The sequence below is a fragment of the Suillus bovinus genome (genome assembly GCF_016758785.1).
Source record: "Suillus bovinus strain UH-Sbo-P2 chromosome Unknown EDB93scaffold_29, whole genome shotgun sequence".
NCBI lineage: Eukaryota > Fungi > Basidiomycota > Agaricomycetes > Boletales > Suillaceae > Suillus > Suillus bovinus.
The window spans coordinates 224,974-236,440 of NW_024542085.1; the positions used below are offsets into that span (position 1 = coordinate 224,974).

An 11,467-nucleotide genomic window follows, 5' to 3' on the forward strand; every position below is an offset into this window, starting at 1 on the left:
TCAAACAAAGTACAGGATGATGGGCGTGAGAGTTCGTCACTTGTATGGGTCATTGAGGCGCTCGTTCCCGAGCACCTTGGGAGTATGTCTCAACCAATTCCTCTCTCTTATCTGGGGTCACCAGCTGCATCAAGATTTCTGACTGAGGAATCCCCGAGAGATGTCGAAGACGTGTTCCCAACTACTCCATCGTTCGACCAGACTCCAAATCCTATAAATTCACCGTGGAAACGTGCCCTATTCGACTTGCTCGAATCTCCAACCTCATCTTCGTCGGCCTTTCTCGTTCACTTCGCATCAACTTCTCTCATTGTATTTTCTGCCATCGTTACAATTTTGGAGACCGTGCCAAGTTTTCACTCTATCTCCCCTCGAGTATGGTTTGGTTTAGAAACGAGTCTGGTGCTTCTTTTCACCGTAGAATACTCCGCACGTTGTGTCGCATGGAGCTCCTCTTGGATCTCATTGGTTAAATGGATGTTCTGTGCGTGTAATCTCGTAATTTCAGATATACCTTCTCACGTGGATCGTCATTCAGCCTTCTACGGAGTCGTTGACATGCTGGCTATACTACCCTATTACATTGAGATAATGCTGCGGCAAGATACCGTGGGTGATCTGTTTTGGTTGCTCACTCGCCGAACTGACTTTTGACAGTCTGTTCTGTTCCGCTTCTCCATTCTGCGCATGTTTCGTCTATTGCGGGTCTTCAGACCGTTCCGATACAATAGCACCATACTTCTGTAAGCCTATATATATCTTTTCGTCTGAGGATATATGTGATCACCATCATTTCATCAAGAACCATCGAGGTCATGTATTTGGCTGTTCGTAGATCACATCACGCATTACTTGCACTTAGCTTCTTTATTGCAATGTTGTTGACCGTGTTCAGCACGTTATTGTGCGTACGCTGCCACTCTACTCAACCCGAGTCCTTCTCACTGAACACATTACCAGATATTTCGCAGAGCGTGGTACTTGGGACGACAATCTGGAAACGTTTATTAATTCAGACGGTGATGTAACTCAGTTCCAAGTAATTATTCCTTTGCCCTGTCTACTGGTCTATATTTAACACTTATCTCCACATAGTCTATACCCGCAGCTGCTTGGTGCGCTTGTGTTTCTCATCTTGCTATCTATTTTATTAAGACCTAGACAGGTTCGTGCTAGTTAGTAAGTGGGGGACGGACATACTGCGGCGTCGCATCCTGCTTGCTCACTTTTGTCTCCCAAATAGCAATTACTACAGTGGGTTATGGAGAGATCACACCTCGCTCTATTCTCGGACGCTTGATCACAGTTCCTCTTCTTGCTTTTGGCTTGCTTCTTATTGCCCTCCCAAGCTTCGTTCTCGGTAGAGAATTTAGTCTAGTCTGGGAGCAGATGATCGATGACGGGGTCAGTCAGTTTCATTTCCCTTGACAACTCAACTCAGCTAGGTGTCCTGCTTCTCAGGGTATTGCACGAGAACATGACCCTTCTATGGCTACTTTCGGTCACCATCGACTAGAATCTCAGCCTTCAGAGCCGCTAAAGGACCTTTCCAATCGGAAGCTCGCTCAAAATCAAACTGAGCTAAGCCAACAGATATCAGAACTACGAGAAACGGTGGAGATGCAGGGCGAAATGATTCGGGAGTTGCTTGGATATCTCCGCGCAGAAGGAACGACGAAAGATACGAAAGGAAAGCGTAGGGAAAATGTTGTCGGGAATGGTATAAGCTAACACATGTAGGATTTGTTAACTTAGCTGTTATTTTCGCTCTCAGCTCTATCGTCGGGTTACCGCCGGGACTATATGATCTAGCGCCATCGTTAACCACGTTGGTGCTTCACGTGCATCATGATGTTCTTCTTGCAGATATTAATATATCTTGCCTTATGTGTAAGTTAGTATGTCTATCGATGCCATCACCTCGAGAGCCTTGGGCTACCTATTCAAAGACTCGATTGCGCTGATCAAGCTGAAGCAAAGCCTTGGCTCAAGATGCTCTAAAACTGGCTGCGGCACTTGCCCCACGTCCTGACGCCCCTACGATGCAGTTACTTGTCTTGTATAACACCTTCGATCTGCTAGGAAATAACTGGTCACCCAACACGGCGCAGCCGAGGTCAGCAGTAATTTTGTAGTGAATGAACAATTTATCTGAACAAGGTCTATCCCCAGGTTTACGATGAGCTACAAGGCTATCGCATTCGTGATTGTCTAACCCCAATTCTCCAATATTGCAAAGGGACGCGTAGATGGCTCGAACATCTACGTCGTCCCCGTCCTAAGCAACTCCAACACTGGCGCTCTTATCACTGACTCCCTCGAAGAGTCGAAATCGTCTCCTACCTCGACAAGACATACCCTGAGAAGTCCGTCCTCCTAAACAACTCAGAACCTTGTCCGCACCATCGAATCTGCCCACATGGGCCCGTTAATACCCTGCATGAAGTCCAAATCCTCATGCGCTGCGGGAAAGTATTGAGCTCTGCTAGTACCAAGTACTTCACGGAAGCTCCTAGAGAAAAGGCACAATAGTGCTCACGAATGGTAAGATAGACGTCAATCATATGCATGTAGATTGGCAATTAAACGAGTGTTGAATGGACCAATGGGGGGAAGCCCTTGCAGATGTCGAGTAAAGTGCCTCAAAATTTCTAAAGATACCCGCTCGGGAGATGGCGAACATAAGGGAGGTGTAACGGCAGGTAGAAGTTTGTCCAGGTTGATATCAGATATCTGCATTTCCCCTACCTCCTGGCGTAAGTTGGATCAAATATCATCCAATTTGATATGAAGGTTTTCCCTGATGCGGGACACCCTGACCACTTTAGGGCTCTACAAGAGGTTTTCGGCAGTTGGCAGTGTAACAATTTCAATTCGGACACTTCTTTTGCAACTATGAATCATCCTTGCCGATGATAAGCAACGGTTGCCGGGGGGCAAACACCGTGGCAGTCGACGGTCCGGTTCCTACAACAGGCAGGCGCATATCACTGCCAGACAGAATAAATGACCACCCAACAACTCCCAGACATCACCATAAACATGTCTAGTACTATCACTGCATCATCCCCATCAAGTCTCTGGACAACCGTACGCTCGGTTGGCCCATTCAATGTCGCTTGTTCATTTGCTGCATTGTTAGCTTTTGTCAAAATCCTAAGGATGCTTCGTTGGCAATCGAAGACGACTCAACTGCCAGGTCCGCCTCGTACCAGCCTTGCATATGGGGTTTCGCACGACCTCGCTTTATCTCAAGATAGTGCTGCAATGTATGAACGTTGGGCAACGGAATATGGGGTCGTGTATATGATTCCGAGCGTCCTAGGGCGGACTGAGGTCGTGATGTGTGATCCAAGAGCTATAGCACATTTCTACGCCCGGGAGACATGGACATATGTACAGACGCCCCTTTCATTGGCGCTTCTGGAGTCATCAGTATGTCAACGTCATGATCTTATCTTGTCCCTCTCATGTCTCCCGTCAGATCGGTAAAGGGCTGTTGTGGTCTGAGGGTGAAACACACAAGAGGTGCTGTTCAGCTTTTGTCCTTACACAGGCCACTTACCTACTACCTGCGAATTAGGCAGCGGAAGGCCCTCACGCCAGCATTTAGCAATGCAGCGATTCGGAAACTTACATCAGTTTTTTATGACTCAGCCTACAAGGCAAGGATTTACAATGTGGGAAATGTAGCGTCTCTAAACTTGATACCTTACAGGCTAAAGGAAAATGGGATTCTGTCATAGAATCGAGCAAAGATGGCGACGCCGTCATCGAGGTCCAGAGCTGGTGCGTAGCTTTTCTGACTTGGCAAGTGGCATCCCTAATCGAAATGACTTAAAGGATGAATCATATATCGTACGCGAAGATACTTTACTATTGACGCCTCGAACTGATGCAGCATCAGTCTGGACACGGTTGGCATTGCGGGTTTCTCCCATGATTTTGGCTCGCTCGATGGAAAGCACGCCAGTGTGACCGAAGTGTTTGATACTTTCGGAAGCAACCAACAGGCCTCAGCAGTGAACCAAGTTTTTATCCTGCTTGCATCAGTATTTCCTATCATTCTCAAGATTCCCACTAAGCGACAGGATCTGTTAAAGAAACTTGGGGTAACCATGGGAAAAATATCTCAAGAGTTATTGACCCGTAGTCGCCAGGAGAAGGATGAGAATATGAACGAGAAAGACGAGGAGAAGTCCATCATCGGACTGTTGAGTACGCTCTCCGAGAGATTCCTCGTAGTCTCGTGATTAACGCGGCGATCAGTTAAATCCGAAGATCAGAATACCGAGCTTCATATGTCGCCGGAGGAAGTATTGGCCCAGGTCTGTGGAGACGATGTATCACAGCCATTATTTAAGAGCTCACATCCTGCAGATGAAGGTCTTACTTCTCGCGGGTTATGAGACCACATCCAGTGAGTCAGTTTCTTGTCCGCTGCTATCACCTGGCTGATTCTTCGTCGACAGTCACTCTTACGGTAAGTTCACTGCACGATTACTTCCGTGCTTGCTATTCATGTGATTATCAGTGGGCGTTGATCGAGCTATCGCGTCACACCGACATTCAAACCAGGCTCAGAGAGGAACTGCTTGCGTTTGGCCCTGATCCGACATATGACCAATTAAAGGCCAACCTTCCATACTTGGATGCAGTTGTCCATGAAATTCTACGGCTTCATCCTTCAGTGCCGGAACTTAATCGTCTTGTGAGTGTGCGTGTCTACATGTGAACAAACACAACAACTTTAGGTCTACAGGCAGCGGCAGATGACATTATTCCCTTGAGCGAACCTGTGCGGACGGTGTCCGGGACAATGACGGACAGTATATATATAGCGAAAGGGACATTGATCACGATACCAGTCGCAGCGATCAATCGCTCTTTGGCCATCTGGGGACCTGACGCAAAAGAATTCAAGCCTGACCGTTGGCTGACTGACGAAGGCATTTCTGGAAAGGCCAAGGAAGTCCAAGGTCACAGACATCTGCTGACATTCGTCGATGGCCCGAGGACGTGTCTTGGAAAAGATTTTGCGATCATGGAATTCAAGGTGAGTGATGCGAATCAGCTTGGAGGTTACTCACTGCGATACAGACGGTGTTATCGGTTCTTGTGAAGAGCTTCGTGTTTGAGATGCGGGATGGACTGGATACTCCAGTTGAAATTGCAAGGGGAATTTTACCCCGTCCACGGGTTGTTGGAGAGGATGGTATTGGAGTACCTTTGAGAGTTCGTCGGTACGAATGATTGGTCGCGCTGCACCAGGTTTTACTATAAATTTTTCTTCGACTTATTCCCGACTAAAAACCCTTGGATTGTATTCAGATCGCAAGGGGTATGCGCGATTGATATCATACTATGGACACTATATAACCTTGTATATGCTATCCTCGCTACCCTTTTTGCTGCCAAGCGCTATGTACAATGCACAAGTACTGGCCATTGTAAAAGAAGGAATGGCCATCTTTCCCACGTGTTGTAAGTCAATCAAGCACTATCACTAGCTGTGTCTGGGCGTCTGGAATTTACACGTGAACTTTCTTCCTGATGGTTTCAACATCGCCCTCTGCTCGATGTGGACAAGCATGCGCCGAGGATCAATACCAGCTCCGATGTAGTCGGTGTTTACGATTGAAGGTCAGTCAGCCTTGAAAAAGAGTTTCAAGGATGGGCACACCCATCAAACCCACGTCGCAGCACTCCACGATGCAGTCGCTTGTCTTGTATGACATTCTCTCCGAGCTACCAGGCAACAACTGGTCATCCAACCCCGCGAAGCCAAGGTCAGCACTTAGTGTTCTACATGCCAAGCTTTGGTATCTGACCAAAGTCTATTGTTCGTCAGGTTCGTTTTGAGCTACAAGGGCCTTCCATTTGTGACCCTCTGGGTCGAATACTCGGACATCCCCATCGCTATGAAGGCCATCGGTGCAAAGCCAAACAAGCGCCGAGATGGCTCGGATGTCTATACTGTCCCCGTCCTCAGCGACCCTAACACCGGTGCTCTCATCACCGACTCCCTCGAAATCGCATCCTACCTTGACAAGACATATCCTGAGAAGCCCGTCTTCCCAAACAATTCAGAGCCCCTTATACGCGCATTAGACTTGGCCCATTCAAGCCTCCTTCGACCTTCTATCAAGTTTATCTTTGCACGCTGCACAGAAATATTGAGTCCTGCCAGTGCAAAGTTCTTCATTAAAGCACGTTCGCTGGACGTTCCGTTGCCCTGGGATGTGAGCCGCGATGCAGACTGGGAGCTACTGGAGAAGGGGTACAATACTATGTACGAATGGTACCAGAAAAGTGATGGGAAGTGGATCATAGGCGACACTTTTTCGCATGCGGACATTATTGTTGCTTGTGATTTGCTGTGGTACAAACGAGTGCTGAAGGAGGATGATTGGGTCAGGATCAGTTCTTGGAATGGGGGGAAATGGGCTCAAGTCCTCGCAGATGTTGAGAAAGAGTGCAATTTGGCTTAGAAGACTACATGTGTACTATGTGATCAACGACGCGTACCTATGCAATCCATGAACGAGCCTGGGAATCTATGATGTATCAATGATGTCACTGGTCCCGTGACTAATTGACCTCGTGAATCTGAATCCGGGGAGAAATTGGTAATTCGGCTGTTTTCCTTCTCAGCGTCAGGCTGAAAGACCAAGACGTCCGACATGTGCTGTGCACGTGGGGGCCTTCAAGCTTGCCAAGCCCATCTGCGCGACAGTTACCCACATCAAATGTTAACCTTTATGGTTCCTTGCCGCCGGCACCTCTATATGTTGCATATATAGATGAGGACGCGGTAAAATTCTCTACAATTTCTCGTCACGGTGCGATATCTTTACGTGCACTTTCTTCATGGGGCTTCAAACGTGTAAGCGTGCTATCACGAGCTAATCGATATCAAGCTTAGATCCAGATGATTCAGCGGTTACGAACGAAGCTTAGCCTTGTACACCGCAAAAGAATCTCAACGTTGCCATACTACGCCGCAGCACTTCACACTTGTTTCATCCCATGTCCCGGTACTCCACGATGCTTCCGTTTGTTCTGTACGATGTCATCTCTGACCTATCAGACAATCACTTTCACCCCACCCCGCTAAGCCAAGGTCAGCAGTCTATGTTATGCATGCCACTTGAAGCTTTGATATCTGACAAAAGTTTATTGCTTGCCAGGATCTTCCATTCGTGACCATCTGGGTCGATTACTCAGACATCTCCATCACTATGAAAGCCATCGGTGCAAAGCCTAACAAACCACGCCCTCTGCTCAATATGAACGGGTACGCGCCGAGGATCAATACCAGCTCCGATCTAGCCGGTGCTTACGATTGAAGGTCAGCCTTGAAAAAGGCTTCAAAGATGGGGCACACCCCATCAAACCCACGTAGCATCACTCCACGATGCAGTCGCTTGTTTTGTATGACATTCTTTCCGAGCTACCAGGCAACAACTGGTCACCCAACCCCGCCAAGCCAAGGTCAGTAGTTCATGTTATGCATGCCACTTGAAGTTTTGATGTCTGACCAAAGTATACTGCTCGCCAGGTTCGTCTTGAGCTACAAGGATCTTCCATTCGTGACCATCTGGGTCGAATACTCAGACATCTCCATCGCTATGAAGGCTATCGGTTCAAAGCCACACAAACGCCCAGACGGCTCGGACGTCTATACTTCTCCCGTCCTCATCGACCCCAACACTGGTGCCATCATCAGCAACTCCTTCGAAATCGTCTCCTACCTCGAAAAGACGTATCCCGAGAAGCCCATCTTCCCACACAACTCAGAACCCTTGATACGCGCGTTCGAATCTGCCTATTTAAGGCTCCTTCAGCCTAGTTTCAATTTTCTGTTCGCACGTGCCGCAGAAATATTGAGGCCCGCTAGTGCAAAGTTTTTCACTAAAGTTCGTTCGATGGACGTCCCGTTGCCCTGGGATGAGAACTGGGATGCAAACTGGGCCCTACTAGAGAAGGGCCACAATACTTTGTATGAATGGTACCAGAAGAGTGACGGAAAGTGGATCATGGGCGACACCTTTTCATTTGCAGACATCATGGTTGCTTGTTGGCTGCTGGCGTATAAACGAGTTCTGAAGGAGGATGAGTGGGTCAGGTTGAGTTCTTGGAATGGGGGGAAATGGGCCCAAGTCCTTGCAGATGTCGAGAAGGAGTGTAATTTGGCTTAGAAATAGACTTGCCTGTATTGTATAGGATCAATCACTGTGGGGGCAGATTAACGATGATAAATGCTTCACAACTCGCTTTAGCTGAAGTCCTTCAGACCTTGCCTGTACATACAACGACGATATAAGTCAATACGTTTACTAGCGCACGGAGGCCAGATACCATAGGTCAGCTGCACCTGATTCAACACAAAGAAAAAGGACTAGTATATTCGATGATAAGGTTGGAGTAAGCCACGTATAAACCGCAGGGATTCCGCAATCAGCACCGTAATTGAACTGGGGTAAAAATCTCTCACACCAGGGTGATCACTGGGTCCGTGTACTAGTAAGATCCGGCACAACTGGACGCTCCAAAAATTGGCAAATCCATTTGGATTCAGTTTCATTCGGTGGAATTGTAGTGACCATGAACGTGGAGAACTGGTTGAAACCTGTAAAAAAAAACATGCATTGCGGAATCCAGTATTTCACAGGTGCATTTGGCTTGGCGGCGAGAGCAGGTGTCATCGAAAATGATAGAGTGCATACTCTGATGTCGGACTTGAAGTGAACAAGTGACCCTTGCCTGAGATAGTAGGTAGAGATTTTACCACGTCACATGCATGCCAGTGCAGCGCACCAGGCCAGGTGCACACGATACAGTGGCCGAGACAACGCATAATCTGACAAAGTTTTGATATGGGTTTCTTGTTTAGTACTGGCGGGTGCCCAGCCAGCTCGCACCAGGCACTAGTGCTGCCACTGCAAAACAGATATCACTTTGCCAGCGAAGAGCTTATGAATAGCATACGAATGCACTGAAGGCCAGATTGGCCAACCAACTGCCGCTACCCTTAGTGGCTAAATACATGCCGCAGGCCATATAACCACGTCTCCTCGGAGCTTTCGTGGGTCCTCTGCAGAGCTGCTTGAAATGGGGATAATGGCAATGGCTCGTGAGGGAGCATTTCGTTAGTTACAAGCTCACAGCTGCACCAATGTTAGTTGTGGTGCTTGACATTGATGCCAACCCAAGGAACTTCAGAAGCCCTCCATGTGAAGGTTAAAGTCAGTTTGAGCAGATTTGTACTCGGCGTCGTGGCGTGGATGACTTGGCAAATGATCGGATGTTATACCAGGAGGCTGGCCGCTGAATTGTGGGATAGGATTGACCGTCACGACGCCCCAGAATCATATTTTGGTCCCAGGATGTCCGGCCGTTCGACCCTTGTCCAGCATCGGCGCCAGGTACGGATCGACCAGCTGCAAATAAACACCCGCCCGCCGTGGCTGCCGGTGTCGGACATATTTTATTTTTGCAAGACTAAGCGAAATGCGGGTCGTATGTTTTCGCGGCCTGTCCTTCTCCTACATCATGTGCAGCACCAGTCATTGAATACAACAGCACAGTAGTCCAATAAAATAAATGAATAAATGATGCCTGACTATGTTGGCGCAGAGGGGGCCGGAGGGTCGCAGAAAATCTGGAACGTGACCTTTCCAGGGCAGTCCGGACTCCGGATAGGTTGGTTCTTCATCGGCATCCGCCACATTCCGGCGGACTATGAATCCGTGGTCCGCGGCACTTCGTATTGCGGAGAACGCTGAATTTCCTTGACTACTAGCCAGATAGAATTTCCTAGATCTTAATATAACTGCGTATCCCTTGATCCCTTGCTGGCTTTGACGCAATCATACGAAAATCGATGCATCGCGACATCGCACACTATACGGAACATGCTAATTAAAGCTACTTACGCTCATTCGGGCCTGCTCCTCCATCCAGGACTATCCTACCCTGGCCGCGGTGCGCTGCTAATGTAATGTGCCGCTGGAGAACTTCATGACTCGTGAGGACTTCGACGTATTTACGGTCCACACGCAGTTGGAAACCTAGATGGAATACACAAATGAGTGTACAATAGGAATTGGATCAATACTTACCAGACTCGAGGCCTCGATGCCGTAGTTCTGTGTCGGTAAGCAATATAAAAAAGTATTACACTCAATGATTGTCATACGGAGTCCGCCGAAGTTTGCTGAACCCGGACAGCGGCGGAGGGAGTCGGCGGACGGTCCCGAAAAATCCACATCATCCTGGGATCTAGAAATCCTCGTGACACCAATCACTAGCACTCATCATGTAGAATTCGTTGTTAGGGTCATGGATTGAGAATTGAGGTAGAAAAACTTCACAGCCTATACGAGAAAGGTATATATGCAGCAACGTCAATGGTTCAACACCAGATCAACCAGTCAAGTTAGCCTTCATACTTCCAAGTTAGCCTTCATATTTCCAATGCAGCCCATCATACTATACGACACACCAAGCAAGACCCAAAACGGGGTATGGGCTCCAAACCCTGGAAAGACCAGGCAAGTCGTGCAGTCAGAGCCAGATTGCTGCATGTTGCTGATATGCAAACGTTAGGTTTTGCCTGGCATACAAAGGTCTCCCACATACCATCGTCTGGGTAGAGTTCAAGGACATTCCCAAGACCATGAAAGAAATTGGCGCCTCAACTACGGAAGGTGGCAGGTACACCCTTCCAGTGATCAAGGATCCCAACACTGGATCCGTCGTCGCCGACTCATGGGCGATCGCTGAGTACCTGGATAAGACATATCCAGGGAAGGAGATCATACCACGCGGCACCAGCGCTCTTATAAGCTTATTCGAGCCCGCATTTTGCAGCACTGCCTACGGAAAAGTAGTGAATCTCATCTTAACGAAGACTCTCGAAATCATGAAGGATACAAACAGGGAGTACTTCATTCAGACGCGCTTGGAGTTGCTCGGCGAATCGCGCTGGGAGACTGTGACAGAAGCGAACGCACAGCAGCAATGGGAGGAATTGAAGAAGGGTCTTGATGAAATCGACAAATGGTACCAGAAAGGTGGAGGAAAGTGGATTATGGGGGACACCTTCTCGTTCGCGGATATGGTGGTGGCTTGCAGAATGATGTGGTGGAACACAATCTTTGACAAAGAACAGCTCCGAGAGCTCCATTCTTGGAATGGCGGGCGATGGGCACATGTCTTGGCAGACGTGAATGCGGAGTGCGGTACAAATCTTTTCTAGTAGGAAATGGAATGAAGCCAATAGTAGTCCGGGTATTTATGTAAAGCTTTCTGAATCTTCACTTGTACTATTTAGCGTGTTGAACTCGAAGCGGAGTTTCCCCAAATCAGGTTTCAACTTTTGACCAATCTGATCGTACTTGAGGAAGGCTGCAGTTGGGTCGGAAACGTAGTCACGTTCGAACGGAAGAGCTAGTGGCCAGCT

At 48.1% G+C, this 11,467-nt stretch overlaps 5 protein-coding genes across 5 annotated transcripts; all 5 read left to right on the plus strand.

Annotated features, from left to right (window-relative positions):
* The first annotated feature begins 1 nt into the window (after position 1).
* Positions 2-2,007, plus strand: EDB93DRAFT_414983 (uncharacterized protein). Its single transcript, XM_041456300.1, has 9 exons — positions 2-484; positions 539-609; positions 658-743; positions 803-904; positions 961-1,039; positions 1,096-1,115; positions 1,166-1,179; positions 1,244-1,404; positions 1,462-2,007. Exons 1-9 carry the CDS (start codon positions 85-87, stop codon positions 1,729-1,731), a joined length of 1,203 nt encoding a protein of 400 aa, XP_041307556.1. The 5' UTR covers positions 2-84; the 3' UTR covers positions 1,732-2,007.
* Positions 2,008-3,042: 1,035 nt separating this feature from the next.
* EDB93DRAFT_1282132 (cytochrome P450) lies at positions 3,043-5,592 on the plus strand (the record flags this gene model as incomplete). The annotated part of the gene is made up of 12 exons (XM_041454458.1): positions 3,043-3,435; positions 3,485-3,528; positions 3,584-3,680; positions 3,719-3,789; positions 3,844-3,858; positions 3,908-4,218; positions 4,270-4,328; positions 4,381-4,420; positions 4,473-4,483; positions 4,535-4,711; positions 4,763-5,056; positions 5,101-5,592. The coding sequence occupies 12 exons, from the start codon at positions 3,043-3,045 to the stop codon at positions 5,251-5,253; spliced, it is 1,665 nt and encodes a 554-aa protein (XP_041307557.1). The 3' UTR covers positions 5,254-5,592.
* EDB93DRAFT_1147329 (uncharacterized protein) lies at positions 5,156-6,497 on the plus strand. Its single transcript, XM_041449523.1, has 4 exons — positions 5,156-5,271; positions 5,332-5,643; positions 5,704-5,789; positions 5,852-6,497. Exons 2-4 carry the CDS (start codon positions 5,554-5,556, stop codon positions 6,489-6,491), a joined length of 816 nt encoding a protein of 271 aa, XP_041307558.1. The 5' UTR covers positions 5,156-5,271; positions 5,332-5,553; the 3' UTR covers positions 6,492-6,497.
* An 804-nt stretch (positions 6,498-7,301) lies between these two features.
* Positions 7,302-8,354, plus strand: EDB93DRAFT_415232 (uncharacterized protein). The gene is made up of 2 exons (XM_041456303.1): positions 7,302-7,494; positions 7,562-8,354. Exons 1-2 carry the CDS (start codon positions 7,418-7,420, stop codon positions 8,199-8,201), a joined length of 717 nt encoding a protein of 238 aa, XP_041307559.1. The 5' UTR covers positions 7,302-7,417; the 3' UTR covers positions 8,202-8,354.
* Positions 8,355-10,479: 2,125 nt separating this feature from the next.
* On the plus strand, positions 10,480-11,263 carry EDB93DRAFT_1250595 (uncharacterized protein; the record flags this gene model as incomplete). Its single annotated transcript, XM_041453034.1, has 2 exons — positions 10,480-10,568; positions 10,612-11,263. 2 exons carry the CDS (start codon positions 10,480-10,482, stop codon positions 11,261-11,263), a joined length of 741 nt encoding a protein of 246 aa, XP_041307560.1.
* Between the last annotated feature and the right edge of the window lie 204 nt (positions 11,264-11,467).

Coding starts and splice junctions, on each gene's coding strand:
- EDB93DRAFT_414983 (XM_041456300.1), top strand. CDS start 85: ATGTCTCAACCAATTCCTCTCTCTTATCTGGGGTCACCAGCTGCATCA. Junction 610..657: donor TAATGCTGCGGCAAGATACC/GTGGGTGATCTG, acceptor GACTTTTGACAG/TCTGTTCTGTTCCGCTTCTC. Junction 905..960: donor ACCGTGTTCAGCACGTTATT/GTGCGTACGCTG, acceptor ACACATTACCAG/ATATTTCGCAGAGCGTGGTA.
- EDB93DRAFT_1147329 (XM_041449523.1), top strand. CDS start 5,554: ATGGTTTCAACATCGCCCTCTGCTCGATGTGGACAAGCATGCGCCGAG. Junction 5,644..5,703: donor GTCGGTGTTTACGATTGAAG/GTCAGTCAGCCT, acceptor CCCACGTCGCAG/CACTCCACGATGCAGTCGCT. Junction 5,790..5,851: donor TCCAACCCCGCGAAGCCAAG/GTCAGCACTTAG, acceptor ATTGTTCGTCAG/GTTCGTTTTGAGCTACAAGG.
- EDB93DRAFT_415232 (XM_041456303.1), top strand. CDS start 7,418: ATGCAGTCGCTTGTTTTGTATGACATTCTTTCCGAGCTACCAGGCAAC. Junction 7,495..7,561: donor CCCAACCCCGCCAAGCCAAG/GTCAGTAGTTCA, acceptor ACTGCTCGCCAG/GTTCGTCTTGAGCTACAAGG.